We start from the raw sequence: 26,536 nt of genomic DNA on the forward strand, positions 1-26,536 counted from the left end.
CACCGTGTCCCTCAGCACCCGCGGACGCCGGGAGAGCAGGAGGTGGCGGGGGGCACGGCCAGGAGGCGTGGCCTCCGCTTCCCTTTTTTTTTGGTTCGCGTAGCTAAGGAAAGGTTCCCCTGCTCCTTTAAGAGGCCGACGCGGGCAGCCGATTGGCCCAGACGCCGCGGTGACGTCACGCCGGGGCCGGAGCCCTCCCCCTCCCGCGGCGCCGCGCGCTCGCGGACAGTCGGCGCGCGGGCCGGGTCGGGCCGGCGCCCCTCAGCCTCGCGCGCTTGTCGCGTTGCCCCGGGCTCCGGGGGATGCCCCCGGCCGAGCCCTTCTCATGGCCGCCGACGTCTTCACGTGCTCCCCGCGCCGGCCCCGCAGCCGGGGCCGCCAGGTGCTGCTCAAGCCCCAGGTGCCTGAGGACGACGACGACTCGGACACGGATGAGCCGTCCCCGCCGCCCGCCTCCGGCGCGGCCACCCAGTCCCGGGCCCACGCGAGCGCCGCGCCACCGCCGCCTCGGGCCGGGCCGGGCCGCGAGGAACCTCCGCGCCGGCAGCAGATCATCCACAGCGGCCACTTCATGGTGTCGTCGCCGCACCGAGAGCACCCGCCCAAGAAGGGCTACGATTTCGACACGGTCAACAAACAGACGTGCCAGACCTACAGCTTCGGCAAGACTAGCTCCTGCCACCTGTCCATCGACGCCTCGCTCACCAAGCTCTTCGAGTGCATGACTTTGGCCTACAGGTAGGGACCCCCGCGACCCTCTGAGGCCCCGGCCGGAGGCCCCTGTTTGACAAAACAAGCGTGGAGGGAAGGGCAGCCTGGCAACCCCGTGGCTTCATGCGTTCCCTTTGGATCTTCCTCCTTCGGGAGGGTTTATGGATCTGGGGTTCCCCGCGTTGCCAGAGGGGCCGGGGTCCTGGCCTCTTCCCCTGCCAGCAGTGCCGGGGTCCTTTCGGGTTCACGTTCCCCATCCAGGCCCTCCCCTCCAGTGTCCTGGGGCCACCGATCTTGGACGAGGAAGAGGTATAAACACTGGCTGCATCTTGTGTTACCCGACTCTGTCGACTCCTTTCTCCAAACGCTTTGTGTGTTTTCCCCATATCCAGCAGCGGTCAGGACCACCTGTTCGGGGTGACTGGAGGCTGGCTGTGCTGTTTAATGGTTGTGTAACACCTCGGAGCCTGTTTCCTCCTTTATAAAAGGGGAATGACTGTAGTGTCTGCCTCCAAGGGGCTGTTGTGGGGATGGAGTGAGATAGGTAAATTGCTTATTCCAGTGTTTGGCCAGAGTTAGGTGTCCCTGCACCTGGAGGCTGGCCCCCTTACAACCTCGTCAGGAGGCCCTCCCCCATCTCGGGAGGGCCTTGGGTGCCTCCTAAGAAGACTTTTGGTGCCACAGCTGTTGGAGGTGCAGTCTGTCCTTCTGGCAAGTTGGAGGGTTTTCTGGCCAGTCCTGAAACATTATATAAGGGAGATGTCATTGTTGAGGGCAGACATCCCAGACACCATTCTGACATGTGGATTCGGCTCTGGGCGGATATTCCTCTTTTCCAAGTCACGGAAAATGCCTGGCCCTCAAAGATTAAAGCACTTTTTCACTCTCTCTCCCTTTCCCACTATGAATATTAGGTATTTGCTGCAGGTAACTTTTCTGTCTGTGCAACAGAACTTCTTTGGACCGGCAGCAGCGGCCTTGAGCAGCTTGGCCCTGCAGAAAGCTCATGATGGGATCTCTGCTGAGTTAAGCTTATTGCATTAGGAACTGGACTAGCGGGGGCTGTCTTAGGGCTGCTCTGGAGGCATCTCGGGAGAAGTTTCCTAGGAGACTCCATAAACAGCGTAATAAAAGAGCAGGAATATCTTGCCCCCTCTCACCTCACCTTTTTAAGAGAGCTGTGAGCCCCAAGCATATCCAGGTTTAAATGTTATGCTTTTATCTGAAGTTAAAATATTAGATACTTAGCCCTAGATGGCACCCCACTCACCGCCTCGGTCCCTGGAATAAACGATTAGTCAACTTGTTCTTTGTTAGGTTCCTGAAACACCCCTATTTCCTCTCTTGAAGGTTTCCCTGATGATCTGTTCCCGTAGCTCCTCCTCCCATCCCCCTTACCCGGCACATTGGTCAGTCTCTGCTGATTCTCTGGTCTTGCCAGTTTGAGCTGGCACTGAGCCTGTAAAGATGTTCTGCTTTTTAAAAAACAAATGGTGTTGGGGCTGCAGCCCTGTGTGCCCTCCAGTCTCTGATTTTGAGCAGTTCCACTGGAATCAAACCCGACTGGATCGCAGCGTATGCCATGCCTCGAGAGAGCCTTTTCAAACAAAGCTCGAAGTGAAAGACTGGAATGTATCTTATTAAGAAAACTTAATCCTCTTCTTTATTTTAATATAAACTTCTACATATACAGGGAGAGAACGGATGAGTCATGGGGGGCATGGACTGGAAAGGTCTCACCTAAGTAAGCTCTGCTAAATGAAAACTAAATCAGTCTCCCCTTTGCACTCTGTTTGGATAACCTAAAGGCTTATTAAACAACACCAGATAATTTTAGTAATGGCATTTTTTTTCATTTCTCTCAAAAATATTTTGGCAGCTGGCCATTGCTCAGTTAACTTTCTTGATTGCAAAATGCACCATCAGTTTGGTGCAAGAAGCTTACCTTGCTCTCTTGGCTCTCTCACTTTCGCTGCTTTTCCCTGTGCCTAAGGTCTCCTGCTGCCTAAGGTCGGCCACCTGAGATCTACCACCACAGGCCCTCGGATGGGATCTGTCCAGTCATTTCTCATGAAGATGCCCTTTGTCTGTGTGAGGCTGGTTTGTCCAGCGCTGGATTTAGTTGGCAGTGTAGAACTTTGGTATGGATGACAGACGAATGACTCAAAACCAGTTGTCTGGGCTGTAGTCTGTGGCACAGAAAGAAGCTAGAGGAAGGTGAGTTTCTGACCCCAGCTCTCCTAGTGAGGACCGCTACCTGGCTTTCAGGGAAGGAAGGTTGAGATTGGAGGCAACGCGGGGCGTGGTGGCTCATGCCTGTAGTCCCAGCACTTTGGGAGGCCGAGGTGGAGGATTGCTTGAGCCAAGGAGTTCAAGATCAGCCTGGGCAATGTAGCAAGACCCCCATCTCTAAAACAGAAAAAGAAAGAAAGAAAAAAGGGATTGGGGGCAGGGCAGAAAGAAGGCTTAACCTCAGAACCTGTCTGGCTTCCATCCTGGTGGGGTTCGTGCCTTCCCTGCCGGCTCTCTGGGTCCTCCCCTCCTGCCCGAGCTGAGGAAGGCCAGCTGGGTCTCCTCTTCTGTGTGACTGTTTCTGGCCTAGGTTCTTTCTAACTTCAACTTCCTGTCTGTCCCCTGGCCTCTTCGTTCTAGCTGTCTAACTCTCCGTGGTACACTCTGCTTTTTTTTGTTGTTTGATTTCCTGTTAGCTGCTGCCTCCCAGCTGTTTCCAGATGAGGTTCGACAGCTCTTTGGGGAGGAACTAAGTGCAGGGGAAGTTGTGGTTATTTTTTACCGAGTCCTGAGAAGTGGCCTAGGGATTCTGACTGTGATCCATTCCTGAACTGGCAGGGCTTCACCTCCTGAAGGGTCTTTGCTCAGGGCTGACTTTGGGTGGGGAACAGGGTGTTTGAGGACTTGGATGTGAGTGTGCCCAGGGCCTGCTGGGTAGGGAACCGTGCAGGTGGGATTCCTTGTCCTTCTCACTCTGTTTTGCTGAGAAGCCCTGTGCCGAAGGGTCTTGATTTGGTCCAGAAACATGTGCTCAATTATTGGGACATTTTGGAGAGAAGGGATTGCCTTTCCCCGAGGCAAACCAGGTGTTAATGATGGCAAAAATCCCTAAGCATACCTTGTCTGAATTCTCAGAACGCTATTCAATGGGAAAGATAACATTTCCTTGCAAGGTGGAAGTGAAGATCAGCAGGGATAACCTCTGGGAGTGGAGCTGGGAATGGGGCTAGTGCCTGGCCAGTAACACACAAGAGGAGGGTTTAATGGGCTCCGCATAGCAAGTGGGTTATGGCAGAATTTTAGTTCTGCATCTGCATTCATCTGACATTTATGAGGAGCCCGTGTCTTATCTATGAACTGAAGGAAATAGTGTATCTAACCAGAGTCTTAGCTGAGCTTTCGAATGCCTGCTTGACAAATACTAAATAGAGGCATTCTTGATTTGGCCGGGTGCTTTCTGAGGCTCTACAATGGAGCTATGTATTGTAGAAGATAGTTCATGGTTCTTGCCCTCTTAACACTGTAAGGAATGTCACACATGTGTATCCTCCACACAGAATTTCCTTTTTTTGAGATAGGGTCTCGCTCTGTTGCCCAGTCTGGAGGATAGTGATGTGATCACAGCTCACTGCAGCCTTGACCTCCCAGGCTCCAGCAGTCCTCTTGTCTCAGCCTCTTGAGTAGCTGGGACTGCGGGCACGCACTTCTGTGCCTGGCTAATTTTTCATTTTTTGTAGATATGGGGTGTTGCTATGCCTCTCAGGATGGTCTTGAACTCCTGGCCTTAAGCAGTCGTTCCACCTCAGCCTTCCAAAGCCATGGGATTATAGGAGTGAGCTATTGTGCCCAGCCCCCACCTACAGATTCTGAACACTTCTAGTGTGTACCTTTTTGTGGTTGGTTTTGGTTCCATTTCTTTGCCTTTTTAGAAACTCCTTATTTCAGGGAGCGTTGGTATGAATATTTCCGGTGGTGGGGGGAAGAGATAGTCTTTTTCTGTATTTAGAGATAAGCAGTTTCTGGAAAATAGGTTTCTGTTTAAGAAGTGGGTGTTTGGAGAGACTTAAATTAGGGCTTGTAAGATAGCCTTGGGATGTAAGTTTCTAAAAAGTGGCCCCCTCCACAAATGCTTTGTATAGTAACCCTTCATTCTTTTTTTTTTTTTTTTGAGACGGAGTTTCGCTCATGTTGCCCAGTCTGGAGCGCAATGGTGCGATCTCGGCTCACTGCAACCTCCGCCTCTTGAGTTCAAGTGATTCTCCTGCCTCAGCCTCCCAAGTAGCAAGGATTACAGGCATGCACCACCACGCCCGACTAATTTTGTATTTTTAGTAGAGATGGGGTTTCTCCATGTTGGTCAGGCTGGTCTCGAACTCTCACCCTCAGGTGATCTGCCTGCCTCAGCCTCCCAAAATGCTGGGATTACAGGCGTGAGCCACCACGCCCGGCTAACCCTTCATTCTTGATCAAAGCGGGAATCTATGCCAGACTTAAGAAGTAGCAAGGGCTAAAGGTTAGAGCGCTGTGTCCTCCAAACTTTGAATTTTCGATAGAGGTACCGTCTAATGCTAGGCACAGTTAACCAGTTGTAAATGGAAACCTTTCATGCAAATACTAAATTGGTTTTTCTCTTTTGCAGTCATACCGAAGATAAGCAGTGTTTCTTCTCCTTCGTTCTTCAGTCTTTAACCATTAGATAGTGCGCCATTGCAGGGTGTGCACTGAGGTGGGAGTCGGGGCTGCAGAGATGAAAAACACAGCCTCTCTCCTCAAGGGGCTCACAGGCTAGGCGTGGGGACAGATAGACAGTTATAGAACAGTTAGTAAGAGCTGTGATAACTGTGACCAGGTCTTGTGACACTACCGGGAAGGATGTCTCAGCCAGATTGTGTGTGTGTGTGTGTGTGTGTGTGTGTGTGTGTGTGTTGACATGACCAGGAGCAGTGCGGATGGTTTTCCTGACATCAGGGTTTAATGTGTATCTCCCCTTTCGCTGTTGACTCTCAAAGATTACCGATTACATTACCCAACAGGAAGCCCCAGTCCCCAGTGCTCCCTGCTTTAGCGGTGCGGGACCAAACTTCCATTGCTTGTAGACGCTGGTTGGTTCATTGCCCACATGCTGGAAGGGGAGGAAGGAGAGGAAGAGGAGGAAGACTTGGGGAAAGAGTCCAGGTGACGAGGTTAGAGGAGAGGATGGAGGGAGGTTATTTTCTATGTGGGAGAAGAAAAGAGAATTCACACAGACTGAACATTTATTATGTTCCACATTCTCTTTCCATGACCTTTTTTTGTTTGTTTGAGATGGAGTTTCGCTCTTGTCACCCAGGCTGGAGTGTAGTGGCGCGATCTTGGCTCACTGCAACCTCCGCCTCCCAGGTTCAAGCGATTCTCCTGCCTCAGCTTTCCAAGTAGCTGGGATTACAGGTATGCATCACCACGCCCAGCTAAGTTTTTGTATTTTTAGTAGAGACAGGATTTTGCCATGTTGGCCAGGCTGGTCTCGAACTCCTGACCTCAAGTGATCCGCCGGTCTCGGCCTCCCAAAGTGCTGAGGTTACAGGCGTGAGCCACTGTGCCCGGCCTCTTAACATGATCTTAAGCAACTCACACAACAACCCTCTCAGGTAGGTGGTGGTGGAATCCTCATTTTAAAAAATAAGTAAGTAAATAAAAAATAAAAAACCAAAGCTCAGACATTAATTAGCTGTGTTGCCGAGAGGTTACGCAGCTTGTCCATGGAAAAGTGTCTCGAGGAGAAAAGTGACCTACCTTATCTGCCCACAAAAGCCCGGCTTCTGTTAGAGGAGAGTGCAAATGCCAGTTCCTCTCCAGAGGGGGAAACCCAGATGGGGAAGGTGGATGCCTCGGGCCACCCCATGTCTCTCAGTGGCTGCCCTCCCTGCTGGCGAAACCCTGTGCTTCCCAGAGTGCATGAACATCACATCCCCCTGGAAGCCACCCTGATGTCATTCGGCCTGTGTCATTATGTGATCCCGGCTTACCAGAATCCCTGCTGTCTCCACCTTTGACTTCCCCGCTAAGCATAACAGCTTCAGCACATCCTAGGAGATTAAGAATCATCTGATGGATTGAAAGGGACACTCAGGGACCTGGAAGCCAACTTTATAATCTGTAGCGAAATTTTTTTTTTTTTTTTGAGATGGAGTCTCGCGCTGTCACCCAGGCTGGAGTGCAATGGCGTGATCTGGGCTCACTGCAACCTCCGCCTCCTGGATTCACGCCATTCTCCTGCCTCAGCCTCCTGAGTAGCTGGGATTACAGGCATACACCACCACGCCCGGCTAATTTTTGTATTCTTGGTAGAGACGGGGTTTCACCATGTTGGTCCGGCTGTTTTTTTGTTTGTTTGTTTATCTGTTTTTCTTTTCCTACTTGTAAGCTAACAAGTTAAGTGAATTGTGTTTATCTTGAGCTCTGCAGAGACAAACAAAACCTTTGTGGAACGGTGCTTTAGGGGACATTGGCGTGGAGTGGGACAACAAGAGAAGTGCTTTTGCTGGATGGTGTTCGTATTGTGGCTTGCTTGGACAGGTGTGGTGGGCAGATTAATGGCCCCCCAAAGATGTGCACATCCTCATCTACAGAACCTGTGACTGCGCTAGGTTATATGGCAAAGGCGAATTAAAGTTACAGATGGAATTAAGGTTGCTGGTCTACTGACCTTAAAATAGGGAGATTATCTGGGTTGTCTGAGTGAGCCTGGTGTAATCACAGGGGTCCTTAAAATTAAGAGGGAATCAAAGAAACAACCAGAGAGTGAGCAGCGGAGGAAGGACATCAGCTGCTGTTGGCAGCTTTGAAGATGGAGGAAAGCCACGGGATTGGGAATATGGGCCCCTCAGAGCTGGAAGAGGCGAGGGGATGGGTTCTTCCCCAGAGCTTCTGGGAAGAACGCAGCCCTGCTGAATCTTGTGAGACCCAAATCAGACCTCTGACCTCTAGAACTGTAAAATCATAAAGTCTGTTGTTCTAAGCCACTAGGTTTGTGGTAATTTGTTACAGTGACAGCAGGAAACTCATCTTCACTCTTCTCCCACCACAGGAGAGCAGAGGAGCCCACCCCGGCCTTAAGATTGAGCTATGCCGTGGGTCCTCGGCACCAGCGAGGGGATCTAGTGATAGGTGGGCCCTGGTTATAAAAGGAAAGGTTTGTAAAGTGAATCCTTGTCCCTGGTATAATTTCTATAATAGAGTATTGTAGAAAGTTAATCTTTCTTTTTTTAAAGGATTTATGTGATGGCTGATGAGAGCCTGAGCTCTCATTCCCTAGAGTCAAATTACTTCTTGGGTATAAAATGTGCAGTCCAGATAGCCAGTGTCTTAGGTGATTACTTTCTGTGTTTTGTTGGAGTTCTCTTGTCTGTGATTAGAATTCAGGCCACAGGGTGTGTGTTTTTGGCAGAGTTCTCTGACTGCGTGGATCAGGGACCCTCGTGCTGGCCTGTGGAATGGGGGTGCCGGTCACCTCATGCTAATTCCAGGACTGCAAGGACTGGCCGATTTCAGTGGAGACTGGTCCTGGGTTCCAGGCAGTGCTAGGTCCCCCGCAGGGGAGATGCTCTTCTTCACTGTCCAGCCAGACACCTTGAAGAGACTGGCTCTCATAGGCCAGCCCTGCCGTCTTTGCAGCCCTGCTTCTTGTGCTGCCACTGGCTGTCACCCACCACCCTGTTTCTTTTCTGGTACAAAGCTCTGCTCCTGGGAGCTTCTGGATCCGCCCAACTTGAGCCTGCCGGGGCCTGTGTCTCACATATGGACCTCGCTATGAGCTTCCTGGGACCATCAACACTCTTGGCGGTTGTCTAATTGAATTAGCCCCATGAAGGCTAATTGAGAGGGAGCCTGGCTGGCGGGGCCCCAGAGCATGAGGCTGGCTATGATCTGGGTTTGGCGGCCCCAGCACGAATGCTTTTTCCCTCCAGAAGTATTAATCAGGCACACCCTGTTGTGTGCAGGCACGGTTCTAGCCCTTGGCGATACAGTGGTAAGCAAGGCGGGTTAGTCCTCTCCCCTCATGGGACTTCCATGCTAGTAGGGGGATTGTCAGCACATCAGGTCTTATATTGTGAGTGCAGGCAAGAATAGAAAGAAGATGAAGGCTAGAGAGTGCTGGGGCTGGGGAGGGTGGGTGGCTACTTTAGGCTGGGTAGAGAAGTCCTCTGGGGGAGGTGACCTTTCTGGGTGAACTCTGAAACCTAAGTGGCAAGTAGGAGCCAGGCACGATGGTCGTTCCAGGTGCGGGAAGAGGCCCAGGCAGAGGCCCTCGCTGGAATGAGCTTGGCTCATGGCAAGGTTAGAAAGAAGGCCGGCGTGGCCAGAATGTTGAGGGCAGGAGTGAGTGGCAGGAGGTAAGATAGAAGAGGCAAGGGGCCTTGTGGGCCAGGGTAGGAAGTTAGGAGATGGTTTTGGTGGCACTGGGGAGTACTGGTTTATCTCCACAGGGCGGCTTGGGCCAGTCTACAGGAGACGGGTCTAGGGAGGGTGAGAGCAGGAGCGAGGCTACCAGTTGGGTGGTTGTGGAGCTCCAGCCTCAGACTAGGACGGTAGCAGTGAGGTGGTGAGGAGCTGGATTCAGGGTGGTTTTTGGACTTGCTGGTGAATTGGACCTGGCAGATGAAAGGAAGAAAGGAATCAACAGTGACTCTGAGGTTTGGCCTGAGCAGCCGGGGCCATTACTGAAATGAAGAAGGCTGGGGAAGGAGCAGTCAGCTGAGAAGCTGGGGTCTGTCACGCTGAGGACACCACAGTGCACAAAGCTCGGCTGCCCGGGGGCTGCCCGGTCAGCCAGAGCCGCGGGCGGGCAGCTTCTCTGAGAAGGGCTGAGGGCTGTCAGTGTGATGGGCATCACAGCCGCCTACTTTGCCCTACCCAGGTGCCCTGGGTTTCTTCTTGCTCCCCTGCCCCTCCCCGTCTGCTGTCCCTCTCCAGGGGAGGCTTTGGAGTTTGGAGCTTGCGTTCTGAGTAGCGTGGAATATGCACCTCCTGCGGGCTGTTTCTGCTCAGCTGAGTCTGGTGGTGCTGGAGAAATACTGTCTGCTTTGAATACCCTAGAGACCTCTCCAAGCCCAGCATTCTTGATGTATTTGGGAGTTGACTGCACCGTCAGAAAAATCTTCTAGAAGGAGGCAGTAGAGAAGGGGTGATTTTGGTAGCTCCAGAAGGGGCTCCAGAATCTGGAGAAAGAATTCTAGGAACAGGATTCCATGTCATCCGCCTTTACGTCTCGGAAGTAAGCACGAAGAATCCCAGTGGTGAAGAGGAAAGGCTGAGGAGTCAGTAAAAGCTCCTACTAGAAGATGGAGCAGCTGCTACAAAGAGGGGGCTGTGGGTAGAAGCAGCCGCCTGGGGCGGTTTTCAGGCATTGGAGAGGAAAGCAGCTTCTCTGTTGAGGAATATTCTGCGAGTGGGCGATCCACTTTGAAAGCTGATTACTATTCCTTCCTTCTAGGCCTGTGGGCAGGGAAGGAGGGCAGCCGTGTTTGCTCTGCTCCCATGAGGCAAATTCGGTCACCAAAACAAAAAAACAGCTTCTTACATAGAAAGTAGGGGAATTAGCCTGGCTTTCAGATATTCACTCAGTATTCTAGCTTTTTAAAGAACAGCCTGAAGAGGCTGGGTGCAGTGGCTCATGTCTGTAACCTCACACTATGGGAGGTTGAGGCGGGAGGACTGCCTGAGCCCAGGAGTTTGAGACCAACCTGGTCAATGTAGCGAGACCCCCATCTCTACAAAAAAAAAAAAATTAGCCGGGTGTGGTGGTGTGTGTGTGTAATCCCAGCTGCTGGGGAGGCTGGGGCAAAAGGATCCCTTGAGCCCAGGAAGTGGAGGCTGCAGAGCTATAGTCATACCACTGCACCCCAGCCTGGATAACAGAGCAAGACCCTGTCTCAAACAAGCAAACAAACAAATAAAACAGAACAGCCTGAAGAACCTCTTCATATGGTTACATGGTCACATGGTAACCAGCCCGTTCACAATGGGCTGCCTCATTTTAAGACTGGCAGTTGGGACCTACCCAGATAGCTTGATACTAAGCTTTTTAGAGAAAGTGAATCAATAAATTCCTTTTATTTATTAAAAGGAAATGCTTTCAATGCATTCTTAAAACAGTATATAATTATCCTAGCTTGGTGTTTTAAACAACTGTTTTCTAGTTGAGTAGCAGGGTCTTTTAAATTGCCTCTTTTGTCTTTAAATTATCAAGCAGATCTTTCTCTGCCTTGAAGCAGAAAACTCTTTCATCCGTTTGTAGTCAGGCTTTTTTCTTTTTAACACAACTTTCTGTAAGTGTAATTTACATAGCATAAAATGCACCCATTGTAAGTGTAAGGTTCAGTGATTTTTTTTTTTAGTTGTGCTGTCATTGTCACAGCCCAGTGCTGGGACATTCCATCACCTCAGTAAGATCCCCAGAGTACATCCATGTTGTAGCACACATCAGGTATTTAGTTCATTTTAATGCTGAATAGTCTTCAGTTTTTTGGATGTACCATATTTTGCTGTACTGACATGTTTTTGAGGAGACACCTAGTACCTTTGTTATTCGGGTGTTGACTTCCCATTTCCTATAATAAGGCTCTTATAGAATCAGCTAGGAACTTCCTTACAGGATGAGAAGAAGGAAATGGCTGTGAGGTATGTGGAAAGATGATGGGATTGGAAGCCACAAGACAGTGGTGCGACTGGTTAACATCTGCCCCTTAGCTCCTCTAAGTCTTTGTGCCCATGAGGGTGGAGGATGCAAGAGAGAGAGGGTTAGACTGGAGTCATGGTTACCAACCTTACTCTTCTTCCATGGCTTTCTTTTTTGAAAGATATTACCTTAGGAACAAAGTGCATTCAGTAATTTAAAAAGAAACAAATTACCAGTATATGCCACAACATGGATGAATCTCAGAAACATTATGTTGAATGAAATAAGCCTTACCCAGCCAGGTGTGGTGACTCACACCTGTAATCCCAGTATTTAACGAGGCCGAGGCAGACAGATCATTTGAGGTCAGGAGACCAGCCTGGCCAACATGGTGAAACCCTGTCTCTACCAAAAATACAAAAAATTAGCTGGTGTGGTGGCACACGCCTGTAATCCCAGCTACTCAGGAGGCTGAGGCAGGAGAATCTCTTGAACCTGAGAGGCAGAGGTTACAGTGAGCCGAGATCTCACCACTGCCCTCCATCCTGGGCAACAGAGCGAGACTCTGTCTCAAAAAAAAACACATAACAAAATAAGATGGATTAATGGATGGAGAGATGGCTTAGTGGTTATAATTGTTAAGAATTCAGGTGGTGGGTACTTGAGTATTCATTGTACAGTTCTTTCAACTTTCCCTGTATGTTTGAAAATTTTCTTAATAAAATGTTAGGAAAATTGCATTTGTTTGAAGAATGACCATCATGGCTTTATCATGAGCAAGTAAATGCTTTTAAAAATATTGATCTACCTGAAGCCATCTTCCCAGAAATAAAATAAAAAATATTGAAAACAACTTTTGCAATGAAGTACTGATGCATGCTGCAACATGGAAGAACCTTGGAAACGCTGCATTAGGTGAAAGAAGCCAGACACAAAAGACCACGTATGTGATCTGTTGATGCGAAAGGCCTAGAGTAGCAAACTCATAGACACAGAAAACAGAGCAGTGGCTGCCAAGGGCTGGGGAAAGGGAAAATGGATAGTCACTGCTAATAGGTTTTTTTTTTTTGAGGCTGTGATGAAAATGTTCTAAAATTAGGGTGGCGATGGTTACACAACTCTGAATATACTGAAAAACCACTGAACACTTTTAAAGGGTCACTTTGATGGTATGTAAATTATGTCTCAGTAAGCTGTTATTGTTTAAAAAATATTGAAAACAGTTCTGATTTTCAACATTATCTTTAGGATTCTGACTCAGGAAGTGCAAGATCAGATGATCTTGGAGATCTTAACTATGTCAGTGTCTAGAAATTCCATGATTCTTTATCTTTACTGTGTACAGTAAGTGGAGGAGTGTTTGGGAAAGTGACCTCCTTGGAGCATTCCTTCTAGACTGAAGATGACGTGGGAATTGGTTTCTCCAGCTTGCACCAGAGCTTGCCAAATCACTCTCTGTAAAGTTAGTTTGTTAAGACCTTTACGGCCAGGTGCAGTGGCTCAGGCCTGTAGTCCCAGCACTTTGGGAGGCCAAGGCAGGTGCATTGCTTGAGCTCAGGAGTTTGAGACCAGCCTTAGCAACATGGCAAAACCTTGTCTCTGTTTAAAAAAACAAAACAAGAAAATACTTTTTCTTCTTTTATCTGGGTCAAGGGTCACAAACTTAAATGCTCACAAGGGCCAGGAAATAGGATATCTGTAAGGCTAAAAAGACCTTTTCTGTTCTTTATTTTCCTCCTTTTCATAAAGTCATGGTTATGGAGAAATCTCTCTTTGTTATGAAAACTGTAAGCATAAACTGCAGTTGCCTTGGTCTCAGTGACAGGCAGTAGGGAGTAGTGGAGACTGTGGTGGTGAACTACAGAGTGTTTGCTGAAAGAGCAGCCATCACTCAACTTCAGGTGATTCTTGCCATGTGGGAATGTGAGCCTAGTGTTATGCGATTCGACATATTTGAAAAACTGGAGGAAATCTGGATTTAAGGTCTGAATTCAGCTATTAGGTATTCTGGGGGTGTGAGTTTAATCCAGATTGAATCTGGTTTAGAAGTGAGTCTTGGCCTAAGCGATGAAGGCGGTGTGCTGTTTGCCACAGAACGGCTCTGGCACAAGAAATACATTTTTTTTCCTTTTTTTTCTTTTCTTTTCTTTTTTTTTTTCTTTGAGACAGGATCTCTCCCTGTCACCCAGACTGAGTGCAGTGGTGCAGTCTCAGCTCATTGCAACCTGGGCTCAAACTATCCTCCTGCCTCAGCCTCCCAAGTAGCTGGGACTACAAGGCATGCACCACCATGCCTGGCTAATTTTTGTATTTTTTGTAGAGACAGGGTTTTGCCATGTTGCTCAGGTTGGTCTTGAACTCCCGGGCTCTAGCAACTCATCTGCCATGGCCTCCCAAAGTGCTGGGATTACAGGTGTGAAACACTGAGCCCGGTCAAGGTAGATTTTTTTTAGGTGTTCTTACACTATGTCTACCTTCTTGGCCCTGTTCTGTTTAAAGTCACAGGACCATAATCTTCTGAATACCAAATCTAAGACTGCCTGGTACACCCCAGAGGTATGAATGTGCCTAGGGGACAGTTACTCTGAGTTATGAGGAGCTAGGGTGATGATTTTAAGTATTCTTGTTCTGGGAACGGAGGGTATATTCTCTATTTTGTGAAATTCTTGGGCTATAGGTTACATTCCATTTTAAGCTATCACCCCTCAGCATCACCACCATACTTTACTAAGGTGGGACTGTTTGCATAGGGTAATTTTGGGATGGGGGAAAGGGACGATACTTTGAACTCTATAAACAGTTGATTTGGCTGGAGTTGAAACAAAATTACAACATTAAGTTAGACAGAGGAGGGCTCTGTCTTGGCTCTTGTTTAGTTTCTGACCTGCACATTTTATGTTATGTTACATATCTTCGGCTTTGCTTCCCCAGTGTATGTGTTGTTGTGTGTGATGTGTGTTGGTGTGTGGGATGTGTGTGGGGTGGTGTGTGTGTGTGGTGGGGTGTGTGGTGTGGGTATGTATGTGTTGTGTGTGTTGTATGTATGTGTGGTGTGGTCTGTGTATGTGTATGTGTGGTGTGTGTGTATGGTGTGTGTGGTGTGCGTGTGTTGGTGTGTTTGCTGTGTGTGGTGTGTTGGTGTGTGTTGTGTGTGTGTGGTGTGTGTGTTTGCGGTGTTTGGTGTGGTGTTGGTGTGTGGGGTGTGTTGGTGTGTGTGTGGTGTTGGTGTGTGTGTTGGCATGTGTGTGTGGTGTGTGTGTGTTTGCGGTGTCTGGTGTGGTGGTGTGTGTGGGGTGTGTTGGTGTGTGTGGTGTGTTGGTGTGTGTGTGGGGTGTGGGTGTGTGTTTGCGCTATCTCTGTGGTGTGTGTGTTAGTGTGTGTGGTGTGGGTTTGTGGTGTCTGGTGTGTGTTGGTGTGTTGGTGTGTGTGTATGTTTGCAGTGTGTGGTTTTGGTGTGGTGCATGTGTGGGGTGTGTGTGGGTGTGTGTATGCGGTGTCTGGTGTGGTATTGGTGTGTGTGTTAGTGTGTGGGTGTGTGTTTGCGATGTCTGTGTGTGGTGTGTGTTGTGTTGTGTGTGGTGTGTTGGTGTGTGAGGTGTGTATGGGTGTGTGTATGTTTGCGGTGGCTGTGGTGTTGGTGTGTGTGTTGTGTGTGGTGTGTTGTGTGAGTGTGTTTGCAGTGTAAGGTGTGTTGGTGTGTGTGTTGGTGTGTGTGTGTGTGTGGTGTATGTTTTGGGTGTCTGGTGTTTGTGTGGTGTGTTGGTGTGTGTGTTGGTGTGTGTGCAGGTGTGTGTGCAGTGTCTGTGTTGTGTGTGTGGTGTGTTGGCATGTGTGTGGTATCTGTGGGGGTGTGTGTGTGTTTGCAGTGTCTGTGGTGTTGGTGTGGGGTGTGTGTTGTGTGTGGTGTGTTGGTGTGTGTGTTGGTGTGTGTGGGGTGTGTGGGTGTGTGCTTGCAGTGTTTGTATGGTGTGGTGTTGGTGTGTGTGGTGTTGGTGTGTGTGTGGTATGTATGGGGAGTGTGTGGGTATGTGTGTGCGTTGTCTGTGGTGTTGGTGTGTGTGGTGTGTGTGGTGTATTGGTGTGTGTTGGTGTTTGTGGGATGTGTGGGTATGTGTGTGCGGTGTCTGTGTGGTGTGGTGTTGGTGTGTTGTGTGTGGTGTGTGTGTGGGGTGTGTGGGAATGTGTGTGTGGTGTCTGTGTGGTGTGGTGTTGGTGTGTGTCATGTGTGGTGTGTTGGTATGTGTTGGTGTGTGTGGGGTGTGGGTATGTGTGTGTGGTGTCTGTGTGTGTGGTGTGGTGGTGTGTGGTGAGTGTGTGGTGTGTTGGTGTGTGTGTGTGGTGTGGTGGTGTGTGGTGAGTGTGTGGTGTGTTGTGTGTGTGTTGGTTTGTGTGTGGGATGTGTGGGTATGTGTGTGCAGTGTGTGTGTGGTGTGTTGGTGTGTGTGGTATGTTGGGGTGTGGGTGTGTGTTTGCAGTTCACACTCACACACATGCACACTTACTGCTTGTGTAGCCACTTTGCACAGGTTCCTGAAGATTCCTGGCTCTGGCTTTTGGATCTGATTTGGGAAGGTGTTGGCAAGTAGCTTTATGATTCTTAAGTGCCTTAGCATAGGCCTCTAATCCAGATTCAAATAGCGTTTGTATTTATCCGCGACACAGTGCTTCCTCTGCGGAGACATGTTTGCTGAAAAGTTGGGGAATTCTTTAAAGCTTAGGACCTTACTTTTTGGAATTTGTCTACATCTTTCAGGCCTCCTTGCAGATTTTACTCATTGTTATTTCTCTGTGTTCATAGTATAGCTTTTTTTTTACATTTTAAAATTAAAGTTAACCTTTTCTTTTCAAGTTGCATTTCAAATTATCATAGAAAAATCAGAAATATAGGTAAAGCTAAAGGAAAGAAATAAAAATTACAACACCCAGACTGGCCAGGCGCGGTGGCTCAAGCCTGTAATCCTAGCACTTTGGGAGGCCGAGGCGGGTGGATCACAAGGTCAGGAGATCGAGACCATCCTGGCTAACACGGTGAAACCCCGTCTCTACTAAAAAATACAAAAAAATTAGCCGGGCGTGTTGGCGGGCGCCTGTGGTCCCAGCTACTCGGGAGGCTGAGGCAGGAGAATGGCGTGAACCCAGGAGGTGGAGGTTGCGGTGAGCCGAGATCGCGCCACCGCACTCCAGCCTGGGGGACAGAGAAAGACTCCGTCTCAAAAAAAAAAAAAAAAAAAAAAAAAAAATTACAACACCCAGAGATAACTTGTCAGTTCTCTAGTGTTTATCCTTATAGACCTTGTTTTTTATTTTTATTTTTTGCATGGTGAGTATATATATTTTTTCCTTATTTTTATTTTTATTATTATTATTTTTTATTTATTTATTTATTTTTTATTTTTTTGAGACGGAGTCTCGCTGTCACCCAGGCTGGAGTGCAGTGGCGCGATCTCGGCTCACTGCAAGCTCCGCCTCCCGGGTTCACGCCATTCTCCTGCCTCAGCCTCTCCGAGTAGCTGGGACTCCAGGCGCCCACCACCACGCCCAGCTAATTTTTGTATTTTTAGTAGAGACGGGGTTTCACCGTGTTAGCCAGGACGGTCTCGATCTCCTGACCTCGTGATCCGCCCGCCTCGGCCTCCCAAAGTGCTGGGATTACAGGCGTGAGCCACCGCGCCCGGCTTATTATTATTATTTTTTTGAGACAGAATCTCGCTCTGTCGCCAGGCTGGAGTGCAGTGGCGCGATCTCGGCTCACCGTAACCTCTGCCTCCCTGGTTCAAGCGATTCTTCTCCCTCAGCCTCCCGAGTAGCTGGGACTACAGGCTTGGGCCACCACGTATTTTTTCCATTTAACAGAGCGTGAACATCCCTCCAAGCCACAAAATATCCATCTGCAATTTTTTATTTTTTAAAGATAGGTCTTACTTTGTTGCCTAGGCTGGGCTGCAAATGTGTGATCATAGCTCACTGCAGCCTTGAACTCCTGGGCTCAAGCAATCCTCCCGCCTCAGCCTCCCGAGTAGTTGGGACCACAGGTGTGCACCGCCACACCTGGCTTCTGCAGTGTTCCTTAGTGGCTGGATAGTATTTCATTCTGTGAGTGTACTACTGTTTATTTTCTCTCTCTCTGTTGATCACTGAGAATATTTCCCTGGTGTTTTTGGTAACCCCTCCTATGTTTCTGGGCCCCTGTTCCATTCATCTGTTTTCATACTCCTGGTTGGCTACTTTCTCTGAAAATATCTCTGCTTCCTCCTCCTTCCTAACAGGAGCCTTTACCCTGGGAAGCTTTCAAGTCTCTAAAAATGGCAGCAATTCTTATCACCACTTTAGGCACCCCTCCTTGTCCCACTGTCCCACCCTCCCGGGACAGGCGTGTCTAGGGGAATGGTGGTCAGCAGGCGCGGAGCTGAACGGTGGCCTGTTTCTTCTGAGTCCAGGACTGAGCTCCTGCGCTTTCACGTTTGTCCAGCAGCCTGCTGTGGGGCAGGGGTAGAACACACAGTCAGCAACATGCCCGCAGGACTGATGCCGCAGCTTGCATGCCTTGTGGCGCTCTGCTGACAGACCCCCGAGGCTGTGACTGCAGTGTCCCCGAGGTGACTCCTGCCCTTGGCTGTTTGTTGTGCCTGAGGTAGGAGAGCAAGGCTCTGTGAAAGTTATGATTCCAGATGTGAGTCCCCCCAGCTGGCGTGAGCTCTCACGTGGAACTGGAATGCTGCGGATGCATGTCCCTGCGAGTTACAAAACTGGGGAATGACTTGGTACATGGAAGGAAGAGCTGACTCAACGCTCTGAAAAATGATTTAAGTATTTTTTGTCAGATTGAGTCCGGAGATGCCACTCTCTGGCTTGGCAGCCTTGCTTCTCAGCTGCTTGCTTGTGGTGCTTCCGTGGGTCTGTCTGTCCTAACACTTGCATTGTTGGAAGAGTGCTCGGCAGAGGAGCTGCTGGCCGAAGGCATGAGGACTTTGGTTATGGGTGTTTTTTTTGGGGGGACAGGGTCTCGCTCTGTCACCCAGGCTGGAGTGCAGTGGTGTGATCACAGCTCACCGCAGCCTTGAACCCCTGTGCTTAAGCGATCCTGTCACCCTGACCTCACTACAGGTGTGAGCCACAGCACCCAGCCTCAGTTTTAAAACATAACCAGGGCCAGGTTCGGTGGCTCACGCCTGTAATCACAGCACTTTGGAAGGCTGACGTGGGAGGATCACTTGAACCCAGGAGTTCCAGATCATCCTGGGCAACATAACGAGACCCTATTTTTACAAAAACTAAAAAATTAGCCAGATGTGTTGGCTCACACCTGTAGTCCCAGCTACTCAGGAGGCTGAGGTGGGAGGATCTCTTGAGCCCAGAAGTTGGAGGCTGCTGAGCTATGATCACTGCACTCCCACCTGGGTAACAGAGTGAGACCCTGCCTCTAAAAAAAAAAAAAAAATTAATTAATTAATTAATTAAAATTGCTCAGGCCCAGCTGTGTGAAGGCCGGTGTCCCCACACTGCCCGCCATCCCCCTGCTGTGTTCTTGCTGAGAGCTCCTTACTGAGGGCTCCATTTCCTGGCCTGGTGGAATGCCTGCTCCCAGCTCCCTACTCTCCCAGGCTGCTCCCTTATCTATTGGGCCAGTCTCTGTTTCCCTTTAGTTTTGGAATCCACGGGTTTTTTTCCCCCCCACGAGAAACCTTGGCAGAAGGCTTTGTCCATAGGGAAGCAAAGAACCCAGTTAGCAGCTCGGCTCTGGCCTGGCCTGGCCTTGGCCTTGGCCTTCCACAGTACTGCCAGCCAGCAGGTAGGTAAGCTCACCGGTGCTATGCACGGCCTCCTTCAGATCCTTCTCAGGGCAGCCTACCAGAGACTGTATTTGCAGAGGAGCTGGCAGGGCCTGTGTGGAGCCAGCTGCGCTGCGCCTGATAAGTTTGTTTGCTTATCTTTGTTTGTGTGCTTGTTGCTGGCTCCTTGGAGCTATGGGTGTGTTTGTGGGGTGTTGGAGATGACTGACCCTGATTGGTAAAATAGGGATGAAGCGAGCAGGGCAGGGTGTGGTGTGAGAAATTCTGTCATCTGTTCTTCCGGTGCCCCCCACTTGTTCCCCACAGAGAGATTTTCTTTCTGTTGTCCTAGAGGGCCCTGGGGCAGCAGCTTTTAGGTTCTTGGAAAGATGGGGAACAGCCACCCCCGCTGAGCAGCTCAGATTGAGGTTGGGGTGTGCTGCCCTCCCAGACGACTGGAAGATTGACACAGCAGCGCTGTGTTTCAGCTCTTTGTTCTTTGTTGGCTGGAATCACTGGAAATATATCAGTGAGACTTAAATGTGTCCTGGGAGCTTGAGCTGCCCAGTAGGTGACCCATGGCTGCAGAACAGCCAGCTCCAGTGATGTGTCATCCTGGAAGGCCAGCTGGCCTGCCTTCGGTCAGATCACATGGGTTGGCTGATGTTGGTTTCTGTGTAATTTTTTTCCTCCTTTTTAACATGGTGCCTCAAAGTCAAAGTCACGGGGACTTGAGGGTAGAAATTAGGAGGGAAGGGCAGGTTTTTCAACTGGCTCTTGGGCTGTGCTTGACAAAGCCATCATTGTTTTGAATAAAGTGCCAGTTGGTGTGCTTTGCGTCGCTCCGGTGCTCTGAAATTGGCTTCTCTTTTTCCACCTCTGCTGCTGATCCTGGGAGTGGGCTGCGAGGAGGACCACTGGTTCCAGAGGAGAAACCGCTTCCCTTTGCCTACCTGCTCAGCAGGAGCAGCGAGAACAGCATCTTCGGGCAGTGAGTTAACTACTGCAGAGCAGCTGGGCGTGGTGGCTCACGCCTGTAATCCCAGCACTTTGGGAGGTCAAGGCGGGAGGATCACTTGAGCCCAGGAGTGTAAGACCAGCCTGGGCAACATAGCAAGATCTTCTGCAAAAATTATTTAAAAAATTAGCCAGGCATGGTGGCATGTGCCTGTGGCCCCAGCTACTTGGGAGGCTGAAGTTGGAGGATGGCGTTAGCTGGGGAATTTGAGGCTGCAGTGAACCATGATCGTGCCACTGCACTTCAGCTGGCCTAGGCAACAGCGCAAGGCCCTGTCTCCAAAAAAACCAAACCAAAACAAAACCCCAAAACAAACAAACACAAAAACCAAACTGTTGCAGAGCAGATTGCTGTCTCTTGGTCCAGTGGGCATCCTGGACCCCAGCTGTTGCAGCCAGTCTTGCCTCTTGGTAATGCCCTGGGGGCACTGCAGTTCCAGGCATCATGCTGCGTGCTGGTGGCCCCAGCCTCACTTGGCCCTTGCCTGTTCCAGACATGAGACTACCTGCTCTGGTCAGGTTCCCCACCTGCTGTCCCTGCAGCCCCAGCTGATTTCCCCAACGACCTTTTTGGTCTGATGTCTGTCCCTATCATTTGTATGATGCCTCAGGCTACAAATAACCAGCAAGAGAGAACAGTTCCTCTGCTGAACTCCCTCAGGGGAGGAGCAGAGCCTCAGGGCTTTGGCTTTCTGATGCCAACTTAGGTTGCATTGTCCTACCTCTGCGCCTCCTTGGTTTCCTATTGGTGTGGCTATATGCGGAATATTCCTCATATCCAAATATATTTGTGGAAATCCCAGCCCTGAAGGAGTTTAGGGCATTAGGAGAACTCCCTTGGTGGGTGGGAGGGTGGAGGCGGCTCACATGGAAAGGTATTTGTAGTGAGAAGATGGAGACTCCATTTCCTCCCCAAGTCAGGAACTTCGTTTTATCTGCATTTGAATCAATAGCTCTCCAAGTGCAGTGTGGTTATACCCCGACATTTGAAGAGCCAGGAAGGAGGAAATGCAGAGTGCAAAAACATGTCAGGTCTCTGCCCCAGACAGCCAAGTTCAAGTGTTTTTTTCTCAAAGATGGAGCTGCAGTGCAGGAGGAGTGTAGACATGGTGGACAGAGCTGGGTGGTCAGGTGGCAAGATGAAATGACCTTATCTACAGGGTTAGTTATTCAGACAGATTTGGGAAGCACCTCTGTGGTACCATTTGAGGAGCACAGAAGAATCTGTGAATGGATCTAAAATGACTTCTTTAGGTCAGTCCTTTGAGTTTTATGGGATTAAGGTTGGCTTGCTATTAAAATGTGTTTGCAAAAATACCTAATTTGCCCCTCTCTTAAGGAATAGAGCTTCCTTTGATACTAACCAGTTTTCTAGATCACCATTTATTTTGTTTAATCATCTCTTTTACAAAATTAACCATTTTTAATGGGAAGTAGAGATCTGTCTCAAATGCATACTCATTTTTGCTGCTTTCTTGAACATATTGAACATAACTTTTGATTATTTAGAAACATATTTTTGAATATTATTTATTACATTATTGTGGTAATCTTCCATTGCTAAGGTATATTGAATTCTCTGTTCAGCAGTCCCAGACTTTCTCATGAGTTAGGTTTTCAAATTGAATGATCGTCTCCTCTAGGCTGTTGGCTGTCACTTGCTCAGCAGTGAGTTTCCCTTTTTGTCTGGTGTCTCCCATTTTCTATTGGTTTGCATAACTTGCTAAATTGAGTGTAAAATATGGGTAATTAACTTAGTGAGGGTTTAGAGACTCTCCTCTGAGTCAAGTGCACAGACCTTTGTTGTCGATCTTGAATTACTTTTACTTACTTCTGGATAACTAAAGCTCCAGATAATTGTGAGATAATGGTATACATACAGACTCCTTTTACAGAATACTCCGAAGCCATTATTAGCCAGTTACATCAGTGAATGTTGTTTACCAGATTAACTTGTATGTGTAATAGAAATTATCTGCAAATCTTGTGAAAAGGCAAAGATCCTAAACTCTTCAAAAAATTATAATGTATTCTCATTTTTGAAATCTGGCCAATAAGTAAACTCAATCAACAGGGCAGACTGCGTCCCCAGGCTAACTAAATTTTACTTTTTGCCAATTATGAGATGGACATTCACTTCTTCCCCTTTGCCAAGAGGAAATCATTCTGTGGAAGTTCTTTTCCTTCCTCCTCCCTCATCACATAGAGGTGCATGCTCATGGTCAAATGTAGGATTCAGACATTTCGGAAAGACAGGAAGAAAAGAGCCTTGGAAAACTGCTCTTAGAGTTACACCCTGTTGTTTTGTCACTTTGCTTTTTTTTTTTTTTTTCCTGTGCCCATGTAGGTAAAAATAGACCTGCAGTATCATTTTTAGTTGTCTTTTGAAGAACAAAAGTTTTTAATTTTGAGAAAGTCTAATATATCTGTCTTTTTTTTTCTTCTCATGCTTTTTGTGTTGTGTTTAAGAAATCTTTGCCAATCCAAGGCCTGTAAGATTTTTCTCCTGTATTCTCTTCAAGAAGTTTTATAGTTTTAGCTTTTACATTTAGGATGTGAACCATTTTGAGTTAATATTTGTGTATGGTGTGAGGTAAGGGCTGTGATTCAGTTAAATAGTCCTTTGATGACTATCCTTGTTTATATCTCGTTTCATTACACTGCTTAAATTATTTCCTTGAGATATATTCTTAAAAGTGAAACTACAAAAAGTAAGTATTCACACTGAAGTCTGATATACACTGCAAGAGTAGTTTTCAAAAGTTGTATTAATTAGAAAACACAGCCCCTAGAATGGGAGAACATATTGGCAAATTATATATCTATTAAAGGATCTATATTTAGAATATATAAAGAATTCTACAAATTAAAAAAAAACCAAATAACCCAATTTAAAAAATGGACAAAGGACTTGACATTTTTCCAAAGAAGATATACAAATGGCCAATAAACATGTGAAAAGATGTTTAATACCATTAATCGTTAGGGAAATACAGCTCAAAACCACAGTAAGAGGCTACTTCACAGCATTGGCCTGTGGAAAGTGTGGGAGAGCATGGAGATCCATTCCCTCTGCATGCTGATGGAATGTACAATGGTGCAGCCGCTGTGGAAAACAGTCTGGCAACTCCCCAACACGTTAAACATGGAGTTACCATGTGACCTAGCAATTCCCTTCCTAAGAATCTCCCCAAGAGAAATGAAAATATAGTTCCTACAAAAACTTGTACACAGATGTTCACAGAAGTATTACTCATAACAGCCAAAAGTTGGAAATAATCTAAATGTCCACCAGCTGATGAATGGATTAAACAATGTGATATATCCGTACATAGGAATATTATTCAGTGGCAAACAGGAATGGAATGCTGACACATGCTACAACATGGATGAGCCTTGAAAACATGACACAGAGGGAAAGAAGTCAATCCCAAACGGTTACATATTATATGATTCCACTTATATGAAATATGAAATGTCCAGAATATGCGTTCATATAGAGACAGAAAGTGGATCGATAGTTGTTTAGGGTTGAAGTGGAATAACTAAAGAGTGTGGGCATTTCTTTTAAATGCTCTAAAGTTGTGATGGCAGTTGCATAGCTCTCTGAATATATGAAACACGATTGAATTGTACACTACTTTTTGAGACAGGGTCTTGCTCTGTCACCCAGGCTGAAGTGCAGTGGCATGATCACGGCTCTCTGCAGCCTCAACCTCCCAGGCTCAAGGCATTCTCCCACCTTGGCTTCCCAAGTAGCTGGGACTACAGGTGCACACCACCACACCTGGCTAATTTTATATGTATGTATGTATGTATGTATTTTTGAGACAGAGTTTCGCTCTTCTACCCAGGCTGGAGTGCAGTGGCACGATTTTGGCTCACTGCAGCCTCCGCCTTCTGGTTTCAAGTGATTCTCTTGCTTTAATCTCCTGAGTAGCTGGGATTAGAGGCACCCGCCACCGTGCCCAGCTAATTTTTGTATTTTTAGTAGACACGGGGATTTACCATGTTGCCCAGGCTGATCTTGAATTCCTGACCTTGTGATCCACCTGCCTTGGCCTCCCAAAGTGCTGGGATTACAGGCATGAACCATCGCACCTGGCCTTTTTTTTTTTTTTTGAGACAGAGTCTCGCTCTGTCGCCCAGGCTGGAGTTCAGTGGCACGATCTTGGCTCACTGCAACCTCTGCCTCTCGGGTTGAAGCAGTTCTCTGCCTCAGCCTCCCAAGTAGCTGAGATTATAGGTGCCCACCACCACACCCGGCTAATTTTTGTATGTATATTTTTTTTTTTAGTAGAGACAAGGTTTCACCGTCTTGGTCAGGCTCGTCTTGAACTCCTTACCTTATGCTCCTCCCGCCTTGGCCTCCCAAAGTGTTGGGATTACAGGTGTGAGCCACTGTGCCCGGCCTAATTTTGTTTTTTTTTTTTTTTTTTTTTTTTGTAGAGACAGGGTTTTGCTGTGTTGCCCAGGCTGGTCTCTAACTTCTGGGCTCATGTGATCCTTCTGCCTTGGTCTCCCAAAGTGCCGAGATTACAAGTGTAAGCTACCGACCGGCCTGGCCAAATTGTACACTTGAAATGAGTGAACTGTGTGGTATGTGAACTATATTCCAATAAAGCTGTTACAAAAAGCATGTGGTACCAATTAATAGTCCCACTAGTGTTATTTAAGAGGGTCCAATTCCCTACATTACCCCAACCCTAGGTATCATTACTATAATTTACAAACTTTAATCAGCTCTATTAAGGTATAATATGCAAACAATAAAATTCACCTTTACAAGTGTACTGATTTATAGTTTTGGCAAATGTATGCACACATGTGACCACTGCAATCAATATACAGAACATTTCCATGACCCCAGAAGGTTCCCTCGAGCCCTTCCCAGGCATCCTCTCCTTCCCTATCTGCACACTATCACTGTGAATCAGATTAGTCTTTCTGTGTGTTTTGTATAAATAGAATCAGACAGTTTGTATCCTTGTGTCTCGCTTCCTTTGTTCGGCATGTTTTTTGTTTTTTTTTTTGAGACAGAGTCTCGCTGTCGCCCAGGCTGGAGTGCAGTGGCGCGATCTTGGCTCACTGCAGGCTCCGTCCCCGGGGGTTCACGCCATTCTCCTGCCTCAGCCTCCCGAGTAGCTGGGACTACAGGCGCCCGCCACCTCGCCCGGCTAATTTTTTGTATTTTTAGTAGAGACGGGGTTTCACTGTGTTGGCCAGGATGGTCTCAATCTCCTGACCTCGTGATCCGCCCGCCTCGGCCTCCCAAAGTGCTGGGATTACAGGCATGAGCCACCGCGCCCGGTCTGTTCGGCATGTTTTTAAGACTTATCCATGTTGCTGTCTGCACCTGTAGTTAATATTCTATCATATGGATATAGCAGTGTGTTTTCTCCATTCATCTGTTAGCAGATGTATTTGATTTATCTTCAGTTTTCTTGTTTTTGGCTTTACCATAATTACCTTTTTCTTTGAGACAGAGTCTCATTGTCTCGCCCAGGCTGGAGTGCAATGGTCGATCTTGGCTCACTGCAACGTCTGCCTCCCGGGTTCAAGCAATTCTCCTGCTTGAACTCAGCCTCTCGAGTAGCTGGGACTACAGGTGCCCTCCACCATGCCCGGCTAATTTTTTTGTGTTTTTAGTGGAGATGGGGTTTCACCGCTTTAGCCAGGATTGTCTTGATCTCCTGACCTCGTGATCTGCCCACCTCGGCCTCCCAAAGTGCTGGGATTACAGGCATGAGCCACCGCGCCCGGCCAGCTTTGTTTCTTGTAGAAGAGTCCTTCTGCCTTCCCCCTGTGGCTCTGACCTTTCAAAGGGGCTGGCCCAGTCGTCCCACAGTCTGCATTTGTCATTTCCTGGTGAACATGTTTCCTTGCTCCCCGTGTTTCCTCTAAACCACTAAATCATGTGAGTCCTGAAAGGCTTTGTTAGATTTAGGTGAAACATTTTTGGTGGGTGCCTCATGGGCGATCACGTCAAAGGTCCATACTGTCAGGTGGGCCCACTGTTGTTGGTGCTAAATTGGGCCATTTGGTTCAGACCTTGACAGTTACATCCATTTTATCTCTGCAGTTAGTCATTGGGGAAGCTTCACTGACTGTAGAGCTCCTTACACCTTAAGGACTAAGCTTTTTTCCTAATGCCTCTCTCAGTTTGACACTTACCTTCTAACTTTGCTTATTGATTTTTTTTTTATTTAGAAGAGGTTTTTCACGGTTTTTTTTTTTTTTTTTTTGAGACGGAGTTTCACTCTTATTGCCCAGGCTGGAGTGCAGTGGTGCGATCTCGGCTCACCACAACCTCTGCCGCCCAGGTTCAAGTGATTCTCCTGCCTCAGCCTCCTGAGTAGCTGGGATTACA

The 26,536-nt window shown here is 48.1% G+C and overlaps 1 protein-coding gene across 7 annotated transcripts in view; it reads left to right on the plus strand.

Moving 5' to 3' along the window:
• Positions 1 to 188: 188 nt before the first annotated feature.
• The window catches only part of MLXIP (MLX interacting protein), a 69,180-nt gene continuing 42,832 nt past the window's right edge, over positions 189 to 26,536 (plus strand). For 4 of the 7 annotated variants that reach the window (XM_055236962.2, XM_055236964.2, XM_063614661.1 and 1 more), the window contains exon 1: positions 211 to 738. In XM_055236962.2, the coding sequence (XP_055092937.1) occupies positions 326 to 738 (413 nt within the window). In that variant the 5' untranslated portion in view covers positions 211 to 325. Of the gene's footprint in view, positions 739 to 26,536 lie in introns of all 7 variants that reach the window. The other 3 variants (XM_063614660.1, XM_055236966.2, XR_010114970.1) reach the window with 2 other exon arrangements.

This window comes from Symphalangus syndactylus, chromosome 13, assembly GCF_028878055.3.
Source record: "Symphalangus syndactylus isolate Jambi chromosome 13, NHGRI_mSymSyn1-v2.1_pri, whole genome shotgun sequence".
NCBI lineage: Eukaryota > Metazoa > Chordata > Mammalia > Primates > Hylobatidae > Symphalangus > Symphalangus syndactylus.